The sequence below is a fragment of the Pyxicephalus adspersus genome, chromosome 4, assembly GCF_032062135.1.
Source record: "Pyxicephalus adspersus chromosome 4, UCB_Pads_2.0, whole genome shotgun sequence".
Classification (NCBI taxonomy): domain Eukaryota; kingdom Metazoa; phylum Chordata; class Amphibia; order Anura; family Pyxicephalidae; genus Pyxicephalus; species Pyxicephalus adspersus.
Window position 1 is genome coordinate 98,951,787 of NC_092861.1, and position 25,645 is coordinate 98,977,431.

A 25,645-nucleotide genomic window follows, 5' to 3' on the forward strand; every position below is an offset into this window, starting at 1 on the left:
CCCTTCTGATCACTCTGTGTCATTCAAATTCCCCTTCTGATCAATCTGTGCTTTTTTTCCACTGTACGGCAGTTAGGACAGGGAACAGCAGGTGGCGCTGTGTCGGCTTCTTTTGCTCTGCTTTACAGACTGAAGACACGCGCTGGCAGAGGAGAGAAGAGACAGACGCTGCATGCAGCCAGAGACACACGCAGGATCGGGTATCGGGTGAGTATATTATTTTAATTATTTTATAACACATTTGTCGTATAGGACGCACTAACTTTTCTTTTCCCCCCCAGTTTTGGGGAAGAAAAAGTGCATCTTATACGGCAAAAAATACGGTAATAGGATCTTCCATTGTCATAATCTCGTTTACCCTTCTAAACCAGTGTGAAAGGGTGGGAGGAGAAGACTGCTTCCATAGTGAAGGAATGCAGGCTTTAGCAGCATTTAAAAGATGCTTAAGCAGAGAGTTGTGGTATTTTTTCTTAGACCAAATCACTCAAATGCAAAAGTGCCAGCTCACTGCGTACATTCACCTCTGTTAATTCCTCGATAACCGCTGCCACCTGTGACCAAAAGGGTACCAATATAGTGCATTCCCAGAATATGTGGAGTAGACTACCAGCTTCAACTCCACAACGCCAACATCGATCATTCACTCCTGGATACATTTTAACCAGCACTGTCGGTACTCTGTACCAACGTGTGAGTAATTTTTAATTCAATTCCTGATTAGAGTTGCTAAATGCAGCCTTATGGCTGTGTACAAAAGGCATTCCTGTTGTTCTGGGGAAAATGTAGAATCAAGGTTACATTCACATTTGTTTATAAAAGGTAAAGATGAGGGGGTGAGGTCTGTCAAAAGCAGATAAGCACTAGAGAGTTCCCCGAACGGGGCTGGACAAAAATCTGATGGTAGAGGGAGAGAGCGGAGAAAATGATGCAATTGTAGACTACGCCATATATCTAACTCCGGAAGATCATGAGCAGTTGACCGATCAGGAATATTCATCCATTCTGTACCCCTCAAAAAATGGGATGCCCTAAAAATTCCCTGTTCCTTCCAAGAACAGAACCTGGGGTCAGATACACCATGTTGAAACCCTGGATGTCCCAAAATAGGGGATAATGGTGAGGGGTAAGTACTCACTCCAGAGGTTTGGAAATACTTCTGTACAATACGTATAGTTGTTCCTATCAGAGGAAATTTGAGAATAGTTAAAAGTGCATCTGGTGGGGACCATATGGCCCATGCTAATGGGGTACCAGAGATAGTTCCCTCGAGCGCAACCCAAGGTTTGTGACCGCCATTCCTGCACCAATCTATAAAGCGCCCCACGTGTACCTCTTGTTGGTACAATAGAGGGTCGGGAAAGGCAATGCCTCCACCCAACTTGGGCAACACTTGGGCAACCGTAAAATCCGTCGCCCGATACGGGGGTTGTCACCCCCCCAGACAAAGCGGAGAAACTCCTGTCTAAATTTATATAGTACTTGTTGTGGGATATGAACCGGGAGGGTTTGGAGCAAATATAGCAGAGGTGGCATAATGTTCATCTTTAATATGTTGCATCTACCGAACCAGGAGAATGCGTGTTGTTTCCAACGCTGCAAGTCTCTCCTCACCGTATTCAATAATGGCAGAAAATTCAAATTAACCACTGATGACAGTTCTCTGGGGATCTTAGTTCCCAGATAAGTTATGGATGATTTTGCCCATTTAAAGGGAAAATACGATGTCAGAGTCTCCACTATCCTACCAGATAATGTGATAAGTTGAGCCTCCGATTTCTGTAGATTGATTTTATATTTAGATAACATTGAGTATCTATTGATCTCGGTTAATAAGTTGGGCAGGGAGAGCCTAGGAGATGAAACAAAAAACAGGAGATCATCTGCATAAGCAGCAACTTTATGAACCTGATTTTGCATACAAATACCATGGATACTAGGGTTTTCCCTGATATGCCTCAAAAAAGGTTCCAAGACTAGTATAGATAAAAGGGGAGATAAGGGGCACCCCTGTCGTGTGATATTGCTGATGGAGAAAGGTCTGGACAACAAACCATTCACTTTGACCTGCGCCGTTGGGGTGGAGTATAAGGACTCAACCCAGGTCACCAAGGTGGGGGGGTAAGCCTATATACACCAAGGTAGATTTAAAAAATACCCAATCAACTCCATCAAAGGCTTTTTCGGCATCTGCCGCCAACAACATTGCCTGTATCTTACATGAATGAATATAATTAATCAAATTTAGTGTTCTTACCGTATTGTCCCTAGCCTCTCAGCCAGGTAGGAAACCTCTTTGGGTGTATAAGAGATTGGATCAAGGGGGTCAGGCGTTTTGCCAGGATACCGCTGAATAGTTTAATGTCACAATTTAAAAGGGAAATTGGCCTATAACTGGAACATGAATTGGGGTCCTTTTCAGGCTGCCAATGTATCCACTCCTTCAGTCAAGGCATTAAACGCTGTTAAGTAGTGTGGTGAGAGTACAGAAAGGAATTTCTTATAGTACGGTAAGGTTAGGCCGTCAGGGTCAGGTGCTTTCCCAGTGGCCGCTTTAGTAATAGCCGAGGCCAGTTCTTCTGCCGTGATCGGGGCCCCCAGGAACTCCACCGCCTCCGGGGGGAAGGCGGGGAGTCTCAAGGAGTCAAGATATGCTCTGAATAAATCTGTCTTTGTGGGATCTGCATCCGTGGAAGCATTGTCATCCAAAATATACAATTTGTCAAAAAATTACCTGAAGGTCCCTGCAATGTCTGAGGAGGTGTGCACCTTTCCGCCCGATGGGGAGCTCATACTAGGGATATAGGTTTTCGCTCTTTTTCCCGAAAAGCTTGAGCTAAAGCCCTGCCACATTTATTGGAATATTCGTAGTATTATCTCTTACACTTGGTGAGCATAAATTTGGTTTTACACCGTAACCACTCTCTAATTCGCTCTCTTATACCCACTATTTGCTGCTCGATTTCCACTGTGTGACGTCTTTTATGGGTGGCCTCCAAATTATGCAACTCTGCCAAAAGCTGATTTAGTTTAGCCTCTCTCTCCCTTTTGCCCCTGTGACCCAACTGAATGAACAGACCTCGGATGAGCATTTATGTGCCTCACAAAGGTGGAGTGGATTATCCACAGAAGGAGCATTAATTGCAAAAAAGGCCTGACCTGAGCTCAACCTCAGTTTGTTCACGCATCTCCGGTGAATCCAGTAAAAAAATCATTTAATTTCCAGGAGTAAGATTTCGGTTCAGATGACGATGTTTGCACAGTTAGAGAGACTGGGGCATGATATGAGATATCTGCAGATATCACTTTCGGTATGGAGGAATGTTTAATGAAAAAAAGGTCAGTTCTCGAATATGTCTTGTGCATATGGGAATAGAAGATGAAATCCTTCTTGGTTGGGTGTAAAATACGCCAAATATCCACTAGTTGGTATGTATGTAGAAGGCGTTTTATCTTCCTTAAGGCAGCATCAGACATAGCCGATGCACCCCTTGTCACATCTATTGATGGGTTGGGAGCAAAATTAAAATCGCCTCCCACAATCACTGTGCCTTTGCTAAAGTCTTTTATGACTCTAAGCAGAGAGTCCAAAATAGTGCCTGGCCTGTGTTGGGAAAGTAAACATTGACAAAGGTATAGATATGAGAGTCAATTGACCCTTTAATCATAACATACCTGCCCTCAGGATCTGTGCATAAAGCTAGCAGAGACCAACGAACCGATTTATGAAGTAAAATACAGACACCCCTGGATTTGGAGTCAGCGGAGGTACTATGGTACAATTTGTCTAAATAGCGATCAGTCATTTTCTGCACATGCCCATATTTAAAGTGGGTTTCTTGTAAGAATGCCACCTGACAGTTACATCTATAGAGCTCCCGTAATACTAGGGAACGCTCGATAGGGGAGTTTAGCCCTTTTAAATTGAGAGAAGTAATTTGTAATGCCAAGGAAAGGTGAGAAATAGAAGGGGATAGGTGGGAAATGTGTCCTAAGTAATGTAGGACAGAAACAAAAAACGATTAGAACAAAATACTAAAGATAATAAATCTTTTAAGCTCCAAAAAATATAAAAATCCTTCAAAGAAGGAGGAGCCGACCTAAGTGGGGAGGAGGTACTCCACAGAGGCGAGCATATGCTCGCCGACGACTATCATATCCAAATATATATTTTAAGAACCTGCTCTTGAGTAACAAATAACAAAACACAGGTTACACAATACCCGCATAGTCAATATTTGCAAAAAAAACACAAATATACATATACACAATAAATATACACATGGTATTATGTCCCTAGCCTGTGAAACTGTAGATCAGAATCTCTCCGGTACACCTCGTATACAAACACAAGTTGATCCCAGCGAGATCTGTCTCTACTAGAGTCACCCAAGCCAACAGTAGTCAACCATATACATTTAATTAACCTAGTTTATTTATCTAGGCAACAAACAGTATTCATCAACAGAAAGTACACCTATAACATTCCAGGGCAAAGTAGTAACGACCTATTAAGGATCTGCAGTATTAGGACTACATTGGTATGATACAAATATTATAATAAGCCAACTTGCATCACCATAATACTAAGACCTTATTTGGTCCAGCCTGTGGACAAAGCAATGGACCTGTATGACCAATCCGCTGTCTGCCTTGTGTGCTTTGTGGTCTTGCTCTCCTTGGTGATGTAAAAGGGACCTCCATTGGCATTGCCAACCAGTTTGGAAGTTCAATCGGTGGCAGTTGTAGAAACTAAAATATAGCTGGAAGCTGTGAGTGCCTATGTAATGCAAAGATAGATTCATTCCTAGTAATCAACAAACGGAATGGGTAACCCCATCTGTAGGAGGCCTGTGCTGTGCGAATAACATCCAGCAGGGGTCGCAATGCCCGGCGCATTCTCAATGTATAGCTGGACAAGTCTGGTAGAAGTTGAACCGGGGCCCCATCAAAGTCCATAGGGCCATTCCACCAAGCTTGACGCATTATTTCTTCTTTTATATTGTAAAAGTGTACTCGACATAGTACATCTCTGGGTAAAGATCTATTAGCAACCCTCGGCCCATTCACTCGATTTACTCTATCCCAGGGGTCAGCAACCTTTACTATCAAAAGAGCCATTTTGCCTCCTCTTCCACTAAAGAAAAATAGTCTGGAGCCGCAAAACATAACACAGTTCATAAACTTTTAAAAGTTTTAATATTTTTTAAATTTTACCTGTTACAACAAGTGTGCATGTGTAGGCCTACTTTGAAATAAATTAAACACTGAACTATGCCCCTAGAAGCCTCCAGCTTCTAACGTATCATCCTGTTACATTAGAAGCTGGAGGCTTCTAACCTAACAGGGTAGATTTTTTTGATGGACAGAGTTCTTTATGTTCTGACGATGCCTTAGCAATGAAATTTTAAGGGGCGTTAGCCACAGGTGTCCCTCATTTGCAGCTTTAATTTTGTTCACCTGTACCCCCCAATCTTGAGTAATTGGGGTTCAGGTGCTAGAAGCCTCCAGCAATGTGTAACAGGGTAGATTATTTTGATGGGCAGAGTTCTTTTTTTTCTGACGATGCCTTAGCGATTCAAATGTAGGTGGTGTTAGCCATAAGTGTCCCCCAATTGCACCTCTACTTTGGTCACCTGTACCGCCTCCCCCGTTCCAGAGAAATTGGGGTTCAGATGCTAGATACTTCCAGCAATGTGTAACAGGGTAGATTTTTTTGATAGGCAGAGTTTTTATGAATTTTTAGGAGGTGTTAGCCACAGGTGTCCCGTACTTGCACCTCAAATTTTTTTCACCTTTACCCCCGTTTCCAGGTAAATTGGGGTTTAGGTGCTAGAAGCCTCCAACAATGTGTAACAGGGTAGGGGTTTTTTGATGGGGGGAGTTTTTAGGAGGTGTTAGCCACAGGTGTCCCCCACTTGCACCTCTAATTTTGTTCACCTGTACCCCCTTCCTGTTCCAGAGAAATTGGGGTTCAGGTGCCTCCAGCAATGTGTAACGGTAGATTTTTTTGATGGGTAGAGTTCTTTATGTTCTGATGATAGCCTAACAATTAAATTTTAGGGGGTGTTAGTCACAGGTGTCCCCCACTTGCACCTACATTTTTGGTTTTGTACATCTCCCTATTCCAGAGGAATTGGGGTTCAAAGGAGGGGGATGTCATTGTACACACCCATTTGTACACGCCCCGTGGTAGATTTATTTCACTGGTAGATTTTTTTCATTAGAACACCGGATAGGGAATCCCCCTCCTCCGCAGTGTCTTGGGAGGAAGGGGATCCCCCATCAGAGATCTCCCCGTGGCAGCCGAAGGGAGCCACAACTAGGAGGCTGAAGAGCCGCATGCGGCTCCAGAGCCGCAGGTTGCAGACCCCTGCTCTATCCAGTTCTAGGGCAGCTGTTGGTGACCAATTTAAAATCATCATTGGAAGGGAGTTAATTCAGTCCAGTTTCTAGGTGTACTGTTGGGTGGATACTAACATGTGGCTCCATATGTGTAGCTGAAGATACAGGTAGCAGCATATGAGTGAGAGGGCACGGGTCCACACTGCAGTGTGGCTCAGAGGAGGTTGCAGGAGAATCAGCCGAGGCATCCTCATCAGACTCAGCGTTTCCAAGTGTAGAGACACGCTGCGGCACCATCTTCACAGCAGCTGCATGGGAATCCGCAGCCAACGTGAAAAACTGCCTAAGACCGCGTTTTTTTTGAGACCTGGAGGCTCCGGGTGTCTTCTGCTTGTGAGGCATGAGTGGGTGAGTCAGGAGGAATCGTAGCGGGGTGACCAGACTGAGTAGGAGCCGCCGGCTGCATGGAGCTCACAGAAACAACGTGCTCAAGCCTTCATTGCGTGACCACGCCACCATTGCTAGGTAGTATTGATAAGGTCTTCATGCAAATAAATCCAAAGAAAATATATGACCAATTTGTCATGCAGTTTAAATACTTTGTTTTTTTGAGCAAGTCTTGCCATTACATTTAACCTCCCTAGCAGTAATCCTGAGTGTGGCCCGGGGTGAAAAATCCATACCAAAAGCAGTAACCCCAAGCCACACTCGGGGTGGAATTGCCAGGGCCGGCATCTGTGTCCTGGACATATGACATTGGGGACGCGAGGCTAGGGGAAGCAGATGCCAGCCGGGCAGGGTGACCGTGTGGCAAGACTTTGAGGCTGGGAGACGGGACCAGGCGAAAATTTAAATACCGTTTTGACATTTAAAAATCATTATTATTCAGACCACCAGGGAGGTTAAAGGGGAAATAATAATTGTTTTGGCTTAGGTTTATTTGCCTTCAATTTTTTAATCTGACGTTTAATGCTTTTTATATCTGTCCAGCACAGATTTTCTTTTTTTTTTTTTTTTGTTTAACAGGTTTTTAACATTACAGCATTTCGAAAAAGGGGAGGGGAAATCAAAAGGAGGGGGGGGGGGGGGCCAAAAAAAAATGGGAAGGAGAGTGTCTCAATGTTAGTAGAGTCCTGGAAATCCCAAGTGACGATAAATCTGGAAAAAAAGTCCCAACTCCAGCAGTTGTGGTTCGTTCCAGAAAGCATAAAATATATATAGCATACAGTGTTGAAATATAAGAAAACATGGGCGACATGTTGAGCATAGAGTATATGGATGAGATAGCGTGTCTAGAGTCTATTCCTGCACAGATCTCTGGAAGTTGGATGTAGGTGGCAAAGATCGCAAAAAATGCAACGATTACGCCACCCTCCAGAAATCCATAAATATTTATTTAACAGACTGCGGTAACTTATTAAAGTGTGGTTTACAAAAAGTTAGAAAGTGGAAATTGTCATACTTACCCGTAATTTTACCCGTAAAGTCCTCCTGGCAGGATGCACAAATGCGTCAGTTCGCCCCCTGATCTCCATAAGACCATCTTACCAAAGCTATAAAAGTAACCTCCCTCTTGTCACCCTTGGGGAGACAGGGCCACTAGGGGGGGGCTACGGCTTGCACAAGAGTGGTGTGAGCCCTGAGAAGGGCCAAGGTGCAGAGTCTAAGCAGTAACTAGGTCTTCTTCAGAGCCTCTGATGGTGAGGATGTTGTGCTGCTGGTTACTGCTAGGTTGCAGTCCTTGGGCACACCAGGGTGGGCAGGATGAAACATAGTACCAAATCACAAAGCTGAAGAATAGTCGAAGAAGGCCAGGGTTGTGGCAGGCAGCAAGCAAGAGAGGTCAGGTCACACACCAGGGGTCAATTTCCAGGGATCCAAGACACAGACACCAGTCACACAGGGGTCACTGTGGACACAGGGAACACAGGAAACACTGGATGCAACAGTACAGGTGACAAAGGGATATCCACAGAGAGGAACACTGGAACAGCACAAAGGAAATGGCTGGGAAACAGACTGGGCAACAAGGGGTTAACACGGGAGCAGGACACAGGAATCACTGGATTAAGCAACAGGTGTACAGGAACTAGCTCAGTAGGACTAGTGGCCCCGCACTAGTGGAGACTTGTTGCGCGAACACTGAGTGCTGTGTCGGAGCTAGCTATATAGCCAGTGATGGTCAGGAGGCTATTTTCTGATTGGCTGGCGAAACTGATAGCTTGTTCGTGTAGGCACGCCCAGAGTCAGAATTGCCTGCATGCGCAGGAGAGAGGCATCTGCACTATAGTGAGGAAGAGGTAAGTGTGACACCTCTCCCCTGCAGGTGTTATTTAACAAGCTCACGACAGGATAAGGGAGGGAAACATGCTGTCAGGAGAAATTCACAGTAAAAGAAAATTACAGGTAAGTATGACAACAATTTTCAACTTTCCTAACAGCATGCACAAATGGGATGTAGCAAGCAATAACAAAGTGAGGGAAGAAAACAAACAATGCCACAGTTACTCGTTAGAAAGAGTCACTCCAAGGTGGCTGAAACTCCATCGTATAAAGCAAAATGAATGTTTGAAGACTTCCAACTGGTTATTTACAGATCACTTTAGTAGAAACATCTGAAATAAGGTTGCCCCTTCCCTAGTTGAATGTCTCCTAACTTCCTGAAAAGGATACCACATGTTATTAAAAACCCTAGGATGCAAAGTCTGTCAAATATACAGCTGTTCTATATAGTACTGCTAGGGAGGCTGACAGGAACATTAACAACTAGAAAATAGTTTGTTTTTTTGTTTTTGGTTAAATAGAGAAAATCTACCTCAGGTTAATGAGAGCCTTTAGAAAATCAGTCTTTCAACGCTGAGGGATTACTTTCAGGTGGAATGACACACAGAATACACCTTAAACAAGACACTCAATGATAGAAGCATTTAAATTTTCAGAAAGATAGCAATCTGGCTTCATTCCAAGAGGGTGCATAGCTATGAAACCTTGTTTGTCATGGTAACAGTAATCAAAAATTTAATTTCCTATTTCTTATTGAGCAGACCTTGTAGGACCAGAGGCAAGTCTTATGATGAAAAGAATGACTTTACTTAACACTTCAATTTCACAACTGATTTAAAGAACTGCCACTGCAAAAGATGTTCCACCCACTTGGTGGTTGTGGGGGCTGACACTTGGACCTAAACAAGTTAACCTAGAGTTCCTCGTCCAAAGTTGAATGCAGAAAATTCTGGACCCTGTGCTGGTGATGGGTTAACAAAGAAAACCCTTGATTCTGCTATTCAAATAAAAACAGTCCCGGGCAGTTAGGGATAGAATGAGGCTACTGGCCCTGGAAAAGTTATTCCTGGCAAAAAAGAATAAAAGAAGTAGCCATCATAATCAGAGTTAACACCTTTACAATTTCCACCAATGGGAAATAATTACCATTGCTTTTCATGAATCCTTCCTTATTTTTTAGTAGACCTCTCAAGATCAGTGGTATTGGCTCTAAAACGTAAAGTAGGGAAAAAAAAACAATGTTCTCATGAAAAAATCACTGGCCAGTATTTGCTGGCACTTGATCACTAGAGATGCCATTAGGTCTATCGACTTAAAAAGTGTCTGGCCACTCGTTGAGAAATGATCTGATCATATTAACAGCCAACAAATTTTCAGGCTGGTGGTTAGGAGACAGAAAAGTTGAGATGCTTTTTTGTCCATGAAAAATAAAAAACACGACTGCAACTTGGTGGAAACAAACTTTGTTCCACTTTGTCTGGCAATGTACAAGATCTGACCTGTTCACAGTTACCTTGACTTTCTGCTGACACAAGAGCAAAGCGAAAGCTTTCAAAAGTCTCGGGACTGCCCACAATTTACCAGATTGGAGTGTTATTGATGGGGAACCTTTAAGACTGGCATCTAAGGTGACTGGAATCCTAGTCCTGTGCCTCAGAGCGATTTCCCAAGACAAATTGCAATGGGAGGACTACTATCCCAAGTCTTGTCAGACTGACCAGGGCACACTGAGTCTGTTCTCCAACATGGATCAAGGAAGCACAACTGGTACCCAAACATGTGCTATCCTATCTAATAGAATCCTATCTAACCTATCCTAATGGAAATAGACAACATCAGCCTCAGAAATACCCTGCATTCCATGCAGTTGTGTTAATTGCCCAGAAACAGTATTAAAATATATGACTATGGTAGGGACATTAGATTGTGAGCTCCTCTGAGGGACAGCTAGTGACACGACTATGGACCTTATAAAACACTGAGCAACACTTCACTGCTATATAAATACTACAAAATGATATTAAGATTATAGGAATTATCTTGCTGGCAGTGTTGAACCCTCTAAAACTCTTTGAGCCCACACCATCATTTGTTCTGTCTTGTAGGAAGGCAAAAGTGTATTGAATTTTATCCTCAAATTTCTATTCCCTGCATTGGCCATAACGGACTCTTCTGATTTCTGTTTACCAAAGTCAGAGTTTGCAGAATTGTCTTCTTGTGACTCTGCCAACTTCATATGGATATTGTCAGCAAAAGAACATTGTTCAAGTAGTGACATAGGCTAACTCCCTGAACTATGGCGAGGTTATCACTGTGTCAAACGTTTTATTAAGCATCCTGGAGCTATGGAAAGACTGAAGAGTAGACAGGTGAACTGGAGGCATTTGAAACATAGCAGACAGCAAGAATGTCTGGTGGCATTCTACAACTGAGACAGGCCTGTAAGCTTCTGCTAGATCTATTGAAATCATCCAATGAGCCAGACCAACGACTGACAAAGTCATCTACAATATTATCATACAAAACCTCCTAGTGTGAACAAAGAGTTTTAAATCCTTCAGGATCTCATCAGAGAGCCTGAAAAACTCCCTTCGGTAACCATGTTACCTGACTGAAACCACCAAGGGTGTCAGCGTGCTTTCCCAAATGCTGGAAAACAATCTTGTTTCTATCTTTGACGTTTGGATTGATACACCTTCAGAAGATTTTACTTAGGCTCTTTTTAGATTATCTGACTAGGGACAGGAAATCTCTTGCCTCTTGCAGTTATGCCACAACTTGGCACTTTGCCCCCTGTGATCCTCTGTATACCTTCTTCCAAATAGCATCTGGGCAGCATACAGGATCTGTTTATCTGCCCACTTTAAAAACAATACACCTATCCTAATACTACTGCATGGCAACAAATAGACCTGTTGTGGTGTAGATTTGCTTCAAGTCTCCATCTAGACCAGTGGTGGCAAATCTACGGCACGGTTGGCAGACATGAAAGTGGCATCTTGTATTGCGCTGTCCTAGTTAAGGGAAGTACAGTATGAAAGCGGAAGGCACAGAACAGAGCTACACAGCCCAGGGAAAAAAAGCCAATCTGCTGTACCCAGTCAGGACCGGGTGAACACAAGGCTTGTGGCAGAAGGCAAGTTCCTGTTGAATGTAATGAGAACCCTGTAACTGTGTTGCTGTCCACAGTGCTTTTAAAAAAATTGTTATACAATTTGCATGTAATTAGCAAAACTCCCTGCATTCTTGTAATGCGAGATATAAATAAAATGTTTTATTATTTTTGCTGTCTGCACCCTACTAGGAAGATGTTGATCATTTTCTGTGTTAGTGTCAATGTTTTAGTTACTGAAATAAATGAAGGTGGTATTTCTGCCCTGTGGTGATGTCATCTAGCCTAGATAGATGCTTTTAAAGAGGGGATTGGACACATTTCTGGAGGTAAAATCCTTCATAGGTTACTAGCCCTGATGGGCATGTGCTACCTCCTTTTTATAGATGTGGGCCACTGTGAGATACAGGAGTTGGACTAGATGGGCCATTGGCTTGATCCAGCAGTCTCTTCTTATGTTCTTATCAGGTTATCAGTTTGGTGCTCATTGCTGGTGTGGGGTTATGGATTGGTTCTGTCAGAGAGCGATTGCTGTACATTGAATGAATGACATCCACACTTACTGACATCTGTTCTGTGCGTCCAGTACAAAAAATGGGAGCTTGTATGGATGATCGAGGTCTGCACGCCTCCTGTGTATGGGAAATGAGCGCTACACCTTTTTATTTGATTTATACAAATTCCCCAGGAAGTAGGTCCAACGCATGTACAGTGGAGGTGAATCAAAGGCAGGAAATGCACTAAGATGCCTTTTTCAGAGCAAGCCAATAGCTGGTGGTAAGTGGAACATTGATCCCTTGCGCTGGTGGTCCGCAAATGCAAAATGAACCCCAGCTAAGAATCACTGTTGATTCAGGGAATATCCATTCGGGGTAACTTTGGGGGTCCCCCTTACATTAGCCCCATGCTCCATCGGCGATCGGATGATCCCGCTGTGATGCCGGGGCGCTTCTCTGTCGGGGGGTGTGGCCGGGCGGGAAATTTAAAAGCAGAATACAGAGTAATCTGCTTTTAAATGCCGCCCGGGTCCCCTCCACCCCACTGCTCGCATCTGCAGTTAGATGCATTGCACCATGCAGGATTGCGATCACCAATAGCAAATTCTGGGGGTGATGCCAGCGAATGCCAGATTTTCCGCTAGCATCACCCCCGGAATCTACTACAGCTGCTCGCATCACCCGGAGATCAGCCTCTGAGTGATGCGAGCAACTTCAGCAGAGTGAGCGGGGCAGGACATCCCCACCGCATCACCCGGCAAGATGTGTGACATCTTCCGGGTGATGCAATGGATTCTGGGGGCGGAAAATTTAAAAGCAGATTACTATGTAATCTGCGTATAAGATTTTTTTTTTACAGCAAAAAACACAGCAAAACATAAAATAAAAGTTCAAATACATATTGTAGTGCACCATCACTAGTGCAGTGCAGTGCAGTGTAGTGCAGTGCGGTGCAGTGTAGTGCAGCATCATTGCCCAGTGCCCCGATTTACATTTTGCCCACTATTAGCCCTGACCTTGATCTGACCTTTTGATGACTTATAAATCACTTCCTGAATGTATCATTTCATCACTTTGTCTTTGACCTTGATTGTTCCTGACTGATTGCTGGAGACTGCATGGCATCCAAAAGGCATCTCGCCGGCACAAGCGCTGTTTTGGAGGAATGTGAGAGCAGCGATAGCGATTTGGAGTCCCTTGTGGAATCGAACGATAGTAATTCACCAGCGAAAGTGAACTGAGCGACGATTCTAAAATCTAAGGTCAGTGCTGTGCACACATGGTGCCTTATTGACCTTGATGTGGACCAGGCAGCACCACCAAGATTTCCATTCACTGGCGCACCTGGGATGAAAATTGAGGCTGAATGCGACGACCCCCTGGCATACCTGAAGTCGTTTTTGTTCATTTTTTTATGCAAACATGTATGCTGCTTTGTGTTTGCTAACTTTTTACATTTTTTTATGCCAACATGTATGCTGCTTTGTGCTAACTTTTTGAAATTTTTTGCCAATTTTTTTTTATGTAAACATATATGCTGCTCTGTGTTTGCTAACATATTACTTGCAACCTTCACATTATAAAAGCACATATCCTAAAATACATTTTTTATTTTGTTTTATGCAGGTACACTGGACAACAACAAAGTGCTCCACACCTGAGGTTTGCAAGAAGCAGAAAGTGGGAACCTGTGACCAAGGATGACATTTGGCTGTTTTTGGGCTTGGTGATCCTGCAGGGAGTTGTGGGCAAACCCATGCAGAAGTGGTACTGGTCCAAGAATAAAATGATTGCCAGTCCATTCTTTTGCACACTCATGCCAGAATACCGCTTTTCCCTCATCATGAAGTACCTGCACTTCGCAAACAATGATTAATTTGATGAGACTACCCATCCTGCACCAAAACTCAAGAAAATCTCCAGCAAACCTATGTCTCAGAAAGAGATGGCAGCATTGACGAAAGTCTAATGGTTTACAAGGGGAGGCTCAGCTGGGTGCAGTACATTGCGTCAAAGAGGGCACGATTTGGCGTGAAGACCTATATGCTGTGCAAATCCTCAACTCGCTACATCTGGAATACGGTACTGTACACTGGAAAAGGGACACAGTTCAACCCCAGATACAGCCATTATGGATTGGCAACATCTTCAGTGCTATCCCTCATTGAGCCATCAGGACTATTGTGTCATAACTGACAATTTCTACACCTCTCCTGAGCTTTATGAGTTCCTTCTGCAACACAGAACAGTTGCCTATGGAACCTTTAGGGCTAACTGGCACAACCTGCCATCATTGTTTGCAAAATGGAAGCTGAAGACAGGAGAAATTGTTGCCTGGCAGAAAGGAAAGGTCATGGCCCTGAGATGGTGTGACAAGAAAGATGTGTACCTGATGAGTACTGTCCATGATACCTCCACCGTTCTGGTACACACAAAACGTGGGAAAAAAAAGTGATGAAGCCACAGGTGGTGACTGACTACAATAACACCATGGGAGGTGTCGACAGAGCTGACCAAGCCATGACATTCTACCCAGCGATGAGGAAACAGCAAAGGAAGTACTACAAGAAGATTTTCAGGCATCTAGTTGAGCAGTGCCTATGGAATGCCTACGTTCGGTACAAAAAAAAAAAAATAGTCAGAGGCCTGTGAATCATTCAGACTTCATTTTGCAAGTTTCCATAGTCAAGAACCACCAAACACCATCAGTGGCGATGAATAGACCTTGCCCACCAACCCAGAAAAAGGCGGCACCTACAAGGATGTGTGTGGTTTGCTGCTCAAAGACCGATTACAGAGGAAGGAAGAAATGCAAGGAAACCAGGTTCTACTGCCCTGACTGTGATGTTGGACTTTGTACAGCACCCTGCTTCAAAATCTACCACACCATGGATGTCTAGTAAAAATTAAAATATTTTTTTTCTACAATCTGCATTTAACTTATATTTTATTATTTATCAATAATATTGCACCCTTGTTTGGAAAATTTTAGTGAGGAATTTTTGATAAAATATTTTTTTTGATAAATTACAGTTGTGGTCTATTTCATTATTTTTTATAATTATGATTTATATTTATGTAATATATTATAATTTTATGATTATAATATAATAAATAAAATTGTTATACACGGGAGTTAATCCTAAGAATTACAGGCCCACAATATAAACAAAAAATTCTATGCAAAAAAATTAGATCACTTTTTGCATAAAAACACTTAGAATTAGAATGCTAGGGGGGTTAAAGATTGAGTCCAGCACACGGCAAGTGATGTTAGTCAGCAGCTCAACACTGACTTACAAAAGGCAGCCTGTTACTCCATGTGCTTGGATGAAAGCACAGATATAAATAATCAAGCAAGGCTAGCAGTAATTTTGCATTATGGTGTTGGTGACATTATGAGAGAAGAGCTGGTGAAACTGGTGTCTTTGACTGAAAGAACACAAGAGAGATATCTACAATGCTGTGATGGAGGGTTTTTTTGTCACAAGAGATAGGACCAGAAAAAGTGGTTTCAATTACAAGTGATAGGGGACCTTCTATGGTGAAGGCAACATCTGATTTCATACAGCTCTTTGTAAAAGATACAAAAACATCAAGGTATTCAGTTCCATTGTATTATACATTAAGAAGCTTTTTGTGCCAGGGAAAGCAGCAAAACATTTAATGATGTCCTCAAGAGTTTCATAAACATGGTGAATTACATCATGGTTTGTGCTCTGAAATTTCAAGTTTCAAGCACTTTTTGAGGAGGTTCAGGCACAGCATAATTGTTTACTTATGTATAATAAGGTCTGGTGGCTGAGCAGAGGACGAATCCAGGAGAGATTTGTAGCCTGCTTGGATGAAATTAGGCTGTTTAATAATGAAAAAGGGCAGGCATACCCACAGCTCACTGATATGGCCTCGCTTACTAACCTCATGTTTTTACAGATTTTCCACTACACTTCAATGTACTGAACAAACTCCTCCAAGGTGTAAGGAAAACAGCGGAAAGGGTGTTTTGAGAGAAAACTGAAGGTTTTTGAAAGAGACTGAAAGTGGGCTGCTGAAATATTTTCCATATATAAAAATGCATTTTACAGTTCCATAAGATGGAGACAAACTTGTGTGAAACACTAGAGAAGATAGAAGGGATGACAAAAGACAGCACAGTTAGTTCTGAAAATGAAATCCTTAAAGTGTGGAATTCTCTGCCTTAGGATTGCTTTCCTTACTTTGTTTGGATCGTTTTATGCTTGGGAGCAGCTGTTTTCAGCTTTGAATTATGTCAAAATCTATTTTTTTGACCTGAGTGCTGCATGTGTTGCTCTCAAACTTAGAAAGTATGAGCCAAGGTTAGAAAAAAATTATCAGCATGTATACAAAAGGCAAGAATTCAGAATAATTGTTCAAAAGCACGCCAAATGCAAACTTTTACCTTTCAATAAAAAGTTGTTTGTATCATTGAAAGCTCTGTTATTGTGTTTTTCTTTGAAGACAAAAGATGTTAATGTATAATATAAGTTGTTTTTTCTAAATCTCAGTATTCACGTTAAATTGCCGTGTTGGCACTTTGTGATAAATAAGTGGGTTTTGGGTTGCAGTTTGGGCACTCTGTCTCTGAAAGGCTTGCCATCACTGATCTAGACACTGACCCAGAGAATTCTAAAGGGAAAATAATTGGACTTTCCTTTTAAAATGTGGGATATACCTTCTTTAGGTGAAGAACAACCACTTTTTACTCTCCTTGACTCATTTTCCTTATCTCAGCATGCATATAGCACACACCTGCTTAGATGGTAATGTTCTCGCACCACATGCCCAACATAATTCACTTTCCGGGTGGTCCACTGATTTGCTTCTGGAAAGAGAGGTTGATCTTTTTCAATTGTGTAGATAGATTGAAAAAAAAAATATTCTACAAAGCCAAATTAGAGACAACGAGAATGAATAAAAAAAAAGAGGAGGGTGGCTGTTCATCATAGAGCCTGCGATCTTAGTCAGGAGTGGCGTGATGGTCCAGCCAAGGTGATCTTATAGATTTAGACAGAATGGTTGACACTAGCGGACATCTTTTCCAGCACCATGGTATCCAACAGTCTGGACATTACTGCCTGAAAGTTAAGGGAAGGTTTCTTCCAAGCTGCTGCTATCACCTGGCGTGTGGCCAGAAAGATAAATGATATTAATTTACATTTACTCCTAGAAAGGGTGGGGGTTAGGCTTATGGAGCAGAGCTGCCCAAGGATCCCTTCAAATAGACTCATGCAGAACCGATCTAATATAATTAAAGACGCATAGGATAATGTAGGGTCTGCCATGAGGTAATCCTTCGAGGAGGGCATCCAAACAATATTGTGTAGTGGTACCGAGAGTAGTTCTCCCTCATAAATATAAGCCCAGATGCGAAGATCTTGAAGGCGATGTAGAGCCACTAAAAGAGCCAATTGGGCTGCTAGCAGATATTTGTAAAAAATTGGGAAAGTCCTCCATTCAATTTGAACCAGTATAGCACTTTCTCTGGCACCGGTGGTCTACTGGGGTGCCAAATAACTTTCTAAACCTTTTAGGAGGGGGAAAGCCCCTGAATCAACTTTTGGGTCCTAAGGAACCACTGCTACAATACGCTAGACCAGGTAGAGAGAAGCATACCCTGACTTCCTGGTATGCTTTCTTGGAGGGTTTTTATCCCACAACAGAAAGAAATGACATTAAACACTATTTTTTAAAAGGTGGTGCCCATCTTCTGCATTAATTCCCTACCTGTGCTGCAGCTTTTGTGCCTGTGAGGCGGGAGTAGGTGAACCAGCAACTAAAAGTAATATTTCTATCTTATATATGTACCCACACAGAACCAAGTACATACAAAAGCTACAAATAAAATTTCCTATCCGACTTCCTGCCAGTCAGCATAGCAGCCAGACAGAAACAGCAAACAAAAAAAAAATATTTCAAAACGGCGCCTGCTGTAGGTAGAATGCTGATGGTCGCCTAACAAAGCTGATGCTAGAGACAACAAATACACCCTGCTGGAGTAGTTTGGGGATTAACAACATTATGGAAGTAAATTGAACTCATTAACATCTAATAGATTTATTAAATGTACAAGTAACAAAGAAAAAACATCCAAGGGCTTTCCCACAAAACACCACAGGATGATAAACAGGTATTATAGAATAACAGAATCCTGGTAGAAACACCATCAGGCAGAACAACAGTCCACTAAACCAAATTGTATGTAAAAAAAAAAAAAAATTAAACCAAAATTCTACCAAATTATATGCAATGCCTATTGTTTGAGGCTTAGACTGCAATTTCAAAGAGCCATACAGCAGGTGGCCCAGAGGTACAACAGAAAGCAAAGATATTCTTTCATTCCAACTCATCTCTACTACTGCCATTTGTATGATGGCTGTGAGATGAGGTTTTTGCTGCACATGTACAAGGCACTGAGCATTTGTTTTGAACAGCAAAAGAAAATAGAAACAGGTAAAACACTTTCTTTGCTGCTCACCTACTCGCAACAAAGGGTTATTTAGGCTCCATATCACAATACCCTTTGCACCAGGGTTCAAAAATCATGATGGATTTACCATCCGCGATGGAACTTCCCCCTTGGAGAGGCTGAGCCGGGTGGGGGAAGTAGGGGAAACAAATGTTTCGTCCCGGAGCAAGGACAGATTAAGAACTCCTGCAGGGGAGAGGAAGATTACTTTTATAGCTTTGGTAAGGTGGTCCTTTGGAGATCAAGGGGCGGAACCTATTTGTGCATGCTGTCAGGAGGAGTGTCAAGAAAATGCACTTCCTGATCTTACATGTCTGTGGCCAGTCACACACACATTTTGACACGGCACAGAGAGAAAGACCCCCTTAAAATAGGCAGAGGCTATTTTATCCTCAGCAGTAATGGTGGATGTTACTGTGAGTTTGCACCAGCTCATTAGCATTTGGGATCCTCCCTGGTGCACACCTATCCTGGTACTGCTTGTGGTTACCTGACATCTTGTTTGGATACTGACAACGTCTGCTCCCATCTCTTTCTTAGGTACCGACGTCATCCTGCATACTGACCACCTGTCTACTTGTTATCACTATGCTGCCTTAACTCTTTTTGACTGCACCTGACTCAGTGTCTCCTGACTGAAGCCTACCCCTGTAGTCACAGAGATTACCGACCCTTCACCCGTTGTGCCACTTAGACTCTGTGATCCCACATTACCTGTCAGAAGGAGGATCCTAACAACTGGAGGTAGGCAGCCCTGATGTAGATCTTTTTTCCCCACCCTTACTGTCACTGACCCAAATTCATTTATTGGATTTTAAATCTTTCAAAAGTGAAGGTTTTGAATTCTATGTGAGTGTTATTTGATGCCGTCTGCATGCAAAAATGGCCTGCCTCAGAATGCTGCTTCCCCAAACTGCCATCTACCATATTAAATAATTCAATATTCAAGAACCTGCCAACAGCCAGCCTACTACTAGAATCAGGACTGAGAGCAATAAAAAAGTGCAGATGAAGGTGCTGTGAGGTTTTAAGAAGCTAAGCACAGCACAAAGTCAACTCATCGCATGAGACATTATGCGCCTATACTGCATAGAAAAGCACAGAGAATTTGTAACAACATAAATAGGTTAAAAATATTGTATTTACATATGAAAGGTTTTATTAAAAATGTAGGCATCAATGTAATAAGGAAAGGCAAAATATAAGAATATTAAAAAACGCCCATTTCACGATTATGGCATTCTTTGACTGAATTTCTGGATCAACATACAATTATATATACAAACTGCAGTGTTCCTAATGCACAGATCACAATAGGCAACTATCTGTTTAAATACTAAGGAGATAAATACTAATACTTGGAGAGCTTTAATAAATCAGGACCAATGTGTGGGAAGCAGTGTTGTGAGCTGAGAATTGCCCTGTCCTTGTTGAGGTTTACTATTCTGTTGTCACAACCAACCTACACTCATTGGAGTCACAAAGTAATGAAACCACAGCACAGAAAAGAAACTTAGGTTGGTAATTTATCATGCTGCCCACAGTGGAAGGGAATACCAGGTAACAAAGGTTAATGTAAACCTTTTTGGGCAACAAGCTCAGCTTATTGGAAGGAATGTATGGAGCAAGCATTTCAGTTCAATGTCAACGCTGGGAAATCAGAATAGATTACCTTTTGAAATATGCTTTCTTCCATCGTTAAAGGGACATTATAAAAATGAAGAACACAAGATGGTGGCTGGATAATGTTCTTGGAGGCCTGACCAGCATTGGTAAATCTATTGTTCTTACTCATTGAAAAATCCTTGTAACTACCATCTTCAGGTTCAAATACCTGGCTTGGGACAACAGAATGCTGCTTTGACACACTGAAATGAGAAAAATATGCATTATTTAATATTAAAGAAGACAATTCAAGTTTCACAGTACTTTTTTACACCTTTGTAATAAAAAGGTAAAACAAAGTAAAACACTATTTAAAGTTTGATTTGCATTAAGGCCTGTTGTGATAGGCTTTTATTTGTTAACTGTTTCTCTCCACAAATAACTTAATGGGAAAAAAGGAGCAGACCAATACAGCATTGAAGGGGATCACAGGCAGGTGAAATGCACGGTAAATTATATCATATTCATCTTAAGCGATCTAAAAATCAAGCAGAATGCTACTGAAAGCAGACTGCAAATGCCCTACGTAGGCCTACAGACACAGACTCTTAGTCTTGTATAATTTATAACTGGTACATGATGCCAGATGAGAGATGTGCCTGTAATTTTGTGGTTATTTCAGCAACAAAAAGTTTTGTTTGTCTGTCAGTTTTTGTTTTAAATAGCTTTTTTTCCTCTTTTCTTACTGACCTCTAAGGGGGAGTGGTCAAGGATTCACAGGTGGTTTAAGTTCTGGGCAGACTCACCTTGAGTTTTCTCACTGTTGCCTGGTGAAACTTGTGGCTGGGAAATAGGTGGAGTTAGAAAACAGGAGTTTGAAAACAAAAGAGTTGAATCCTTATAGTAACTACAAACTGTAAGTTAACTTTTATAACTCCTTGAAAACAATAAACATTCTAACTGGGAAAATGAGTGGCAGCAAGGTTTTGTTCAGGGCAGTCTCCCATATGTATGCACAAATGGACCAACAACTCCTAGGTGAATACCGCTGTGACAAATGTGAGCAAGTCGCCCCTTCTGGTATCTCACATTGGGGAGCTGGAGAGGCGCATTGCAACACTGAAATCACTGGAACTTTGGGAAGGGTTCCCTGCTCACTGAGCAGGTAGTTAATGGCTTAGATGTGGAGGGTGGAGAGGTTAATCAGGATGAACATGTAGGGAGCTGGGTGACTATAGTTAGAGGGAGTGGTAGGGGCACCCAGAAAAAGAAGGCCAGCCCTGTGCTTGAGCATCCTAACAAATTTGCAAAGTTATGTGAAGATGTGCAGGTGGCAGACCCAGTGATGTTACTGCTACCCCTAACAGCCAGGAGAGCAGCCCATCTAGTAGAGGGAAGGCAAGGCAGGAAGGTGTAGACAGTTGGTTGTCATAGAGGATTCTATGATCAAGAGGACTGATAGAATAGTATGTCACCCAGATCCCTTCAACCGAATGGTTTGCTGTCTCCCTGGTGCCAGGGTTCGGCATGTGGTGGACCGAGTAGACAAATTACTGTGAGGGGCTGGGCATGACCCAGCTGTCTTGGTCCATGTTGGAACCAATGACAGGATAAATGGAAGATTGAGGATCCTTAAAAATCAGTTTAAAGAACTAGGTTTCAAGTTGAAGGAAAGGACCTCCGAGGTTATATTCTCTGGAATATTGCCAGTAACATGCGCAACACAGGAAAGGCAAAGGGAGCTTAGACAGCTAAACGCATTGCTTAAGTCCTGGTGTAAAAGGGAAGGGTTTGGGTTCATAGAGCACTAGGCTGACTTTTCATCGGGATACAACCTTTATGCCAGAAATGGTTTAATGGAAGGGGGTCTGCTGTGCTAGGGGAAAGATTTATGGGAATGGTGGAGGGATATTAGGACAGAGGGGGTGGGACAGGTAAATAAGGTGGCAGGAAGGTCAGACAGGGGTCAGCCAGTAGTGGAGGGTGGACTGGGGATAGTTGGGGGGAGGGTTATGGATAAATATAAGGAGCTTCCCATGTTATGCAAAAACATTGGATTGCACAGTACTATTTGTATTGAAAAACAAAAGGATTTGGCAAACAGTGCTGGTAAATGCAGCAATAGTTTAAAGAGCCTGTTCATTTCAAGCGGAATTAACCCCCCTAGCGGTAATCCCGAGTGTGACTCGGGGTGGCTTTTACATGCAAAAAGCGGTAATCCCGAGTCACACTCGGGGTAACTTTAAAGGCCCCCTTACCTTTACCCCACGCTCCAGCGGCGATCTGATGATCCTGCTGTGATGCCGGGGCGCCGGTCCGTCGGGGGCGTGAAATTTAAAAGAAGATTACCGAGAAGATTAAGAGTACCGAGTTTGCTTTTAAATACCACCCAGGTCCGGGCCACGCCGCTGCTCGCATCAGCAGTGAGATGCGAAGCACAATGCAGGACTTCTGCATTCTGCTTCACATCTCACTGCAGATGCGAGCAGCAATAGTAAATTCTGGGGGTGATGCCATTATTTTTTAAAATTATTATTTATAATTATGTATTATATTATAATTTATGATTACAATATAATAAATAAATATAATTATCATACCCGGGAGGTAATCCTAAGAATTACAGGCCCACAATATAAACAAAAATTTCTATGCAAAAAAATTAGGATCACTTTTTGCATCAAATAACTGACGGAATTAGAACGCTAGGGGGGCTAAAATCAGCATGGTATACTTATACAGTCACCAATTTGGAGCACAAGGTTGATCCGATCCTAAATTTGGAGGCAGGGAAAGCATACATGAGAGGACGCATTATATGTGGCGTCCTGAAAAAAAACAGAATCAGAAGGCCTATATTACAGCTCTGCAAATGTTGCGTCAAGCACATAGTAATTTTACTGACAATCCAACTACTGTAAATAAGCAATCTTGGCTAAAAGCTAAAGCAGAATTTGAATGATGTGCAGAAAAACAAGAAATATTTTTTAAAAAATACTATGATTTACAATTTCATAATGTGGTAAAAAGGCTGGCAAAAATTTGGCTAAATTTACACGTCACCAAAGAAATCTAACATATATTCCAGCATTGTGTAATACACTGGGGGAACTGGCCACGTAGCCCAAGGATAATAATAATATATTGGAAGCGTTTTACACTTAATTATATAAGAAGCAAGTGTTAAAACTAAATTAGGAGGCAAAGTGCTTTGATACAGTGCAGATGCCCAGTTTAACAGAGGAACAAAGGGGAATGTCTTAATGCTGATATTACAGAACAGGAATTAAAAGGAGTTATAGCTAATTTGGTAAATGGCAAAGCCCCCAGCCCGCATAGGCTGACAGCGGAACATTACAAAAATCTTAAAGAAGATACTATGGAGGATTTAGGTAATGTTTATAAGTTATTGTGGCAGACTGAAACATATCTTTCTTCGGAAAAGAAGCATGTATTAAAGTTCTCCCAAAAACAGGCAAAGATCTTAGACAGCCGTCATCTTATCGCCCAATATCGTTATTAAACCTGGAGGCTAAATTACCCTCTCAAATATTAGCAGATAGGCTAGCGAAATACCTGCCAGTAATATTATTTCCTATGCAAGTAAGGTTTGTTAAAGGCAGATCTGCAGTAACAAATATTTGTAGAGTGCTTACGGTCTTAGAATATGCCAAATGCCATCCTACTTCAGATTTGGCAATTATAAGTATCGACACCGAAATGGCATTCGATAATGTGCATATTCCTTGGTTGTTTAAGGTATTACAAAAAATAGGTATAAAAGGGCCTCATTACAATTTATTAGCAGCTATGTATTTGGACCCCCGAGCTAAAATTAATACACCAGGTTTTTTTTCAAGTTTTATATCATTAGGAAGGGGAACGAGACGGGTGCCCTCTATCTACACTCCTATTTATTATTGCTATTGAACCTTTGTTAAGATATCTACCGTTTCCCCTATAATAAGGCACTTTCTTATATTTTTTGAAATGCAAAAATATGCCCTAGGTCTTATTTTCAGGGGGATGTCTTATTTTTCCATGAAGAAGACTACAGTACACATTTATTGTTGAAAATCACTCATGTGCTATTGATTGTCCCCTTCTGATCACTCGCTTTATTTTAATTGTTTGAGCAAAAATCGGGGGGTGGCTTATTTGATGGGGATGCCTTATCATCAGGGAAACATGGTAGAGACAGTAGATTTTTTACATGGGATAAAAATGCACAATGAGGAAACTAGAGCTGCACTATTTGCAGATGATATTGTATTGTTTACTGCTGAACCATCAGGAGATATCATCAGTATACAACTTATATTAACACTATTTGTGGAAGTAGCAGGTTTGAAAAAAATCTCCTTTTACTGTTGTCAAAGAATACATCACTTGGGTATATGGGTACTTTGGGTATATGTATTGGCAAAACACCACTGTCCCTATATAAGTTGAACTATTTGCCTTTGTTTCATAAAATATATAGATGATTACATCAGTGGAAAAAATTACCTGTATCATTAATGGGACACTGCCATCTTGCTAAAATTGTTTCTTTTCCTCGTCTCTTGTGTACATTACAAACTATGCCGCTTCTGTTGAAGCATGCGGATGTGCAAGCTATAAATAAAGAATTTTTATGGCTGGGAAAGAGACCTAAAATTTCACTGACTAAATTGTACCTTCCAGTATCAGAAGGCGGTATAAACTTTCCTAATCTTCGATTGTATAATTTAGCTTGCAACCTTGGAAATGTTATATACTGGATAAAAGGGACAGATGCTTGATTCAGTTAGAGTAGTAGAATGTTACAGATTTGATAACTTTATATCTCTGATATTGCCATCCATATCCTCTATATATCCTAGATTGCAGTTGCAATATTAATTTAAACCATTGTTAGGAGGTTCAACCTAGGCATGGCAGAAAGACTTTGGTATTCCAGATATTTATAATAAAGTGGTGCAAGGTTACCTCATAGTCCATAGAACAACCCCAAATGAAACTTGGAGGGAGACTCAGTTTAAGATACTTCATAGAGCTTATAAGGTAGTTGGACCAATGAATGCTATTCAATCTATTGATCCAGTTAGAAATAAAGGATGCTTAAAATGTGAGCATGAAAAAGTTACACTTAAACATAGGTAATGGGACTGTAACCAGATCCAACAATTATAGAAAAATGTTCTTGCTTGCTTATATTACAAGAATTACGAAAATATGGTTCTGGAACCACTATGTGTGTTTGGGAATTGGGACTCACAAGAAGGAAATATGAAGAAAGGAACTAAATTTTGGATATCATTGTGTTTATTAGCAACA

At 41.7% G+C, this 25,645-nt stretch overlaps 1 protein-coding gene and 1 long non-coding RNA gene across 5 annotated transcripts in view; one reads left to right on the forward strand and one right to left on the reverse strand.

Moving 5' to 3' along the window:
* The window catches only part of LOC140330106 (uncharacterized), a 690,842-nt gene that overhangs the window by 545,922 nt on the left and 119,275 nt on the right, over nt 1–25,645 (forward strand). The window lies entirely within an intron of this gene.
* The window catches only part of HNRNPLL (heterogeneous nuclear ribonucleoprotein L like), a 125,128-nt gene that overhangs the window by 26,536 nt on the left and 72,947 nt on the right, over nt 1–25,645 (reverse strand). For all 4 annotated transcript variants that reach the window (XM_072409122.1, XM_072409123.1, XM_072409120.1 and 1 more), the window contains exon 10: nt 20,394–20,589. In XM_072409122.1, coding sequence (XP_072265223.1) covers nt 20,394–20,589 — 196 coding nt within the window. The remainder of the gene's footprint in view (nt 1–20,393; nt 20,590–25,645) is intronic.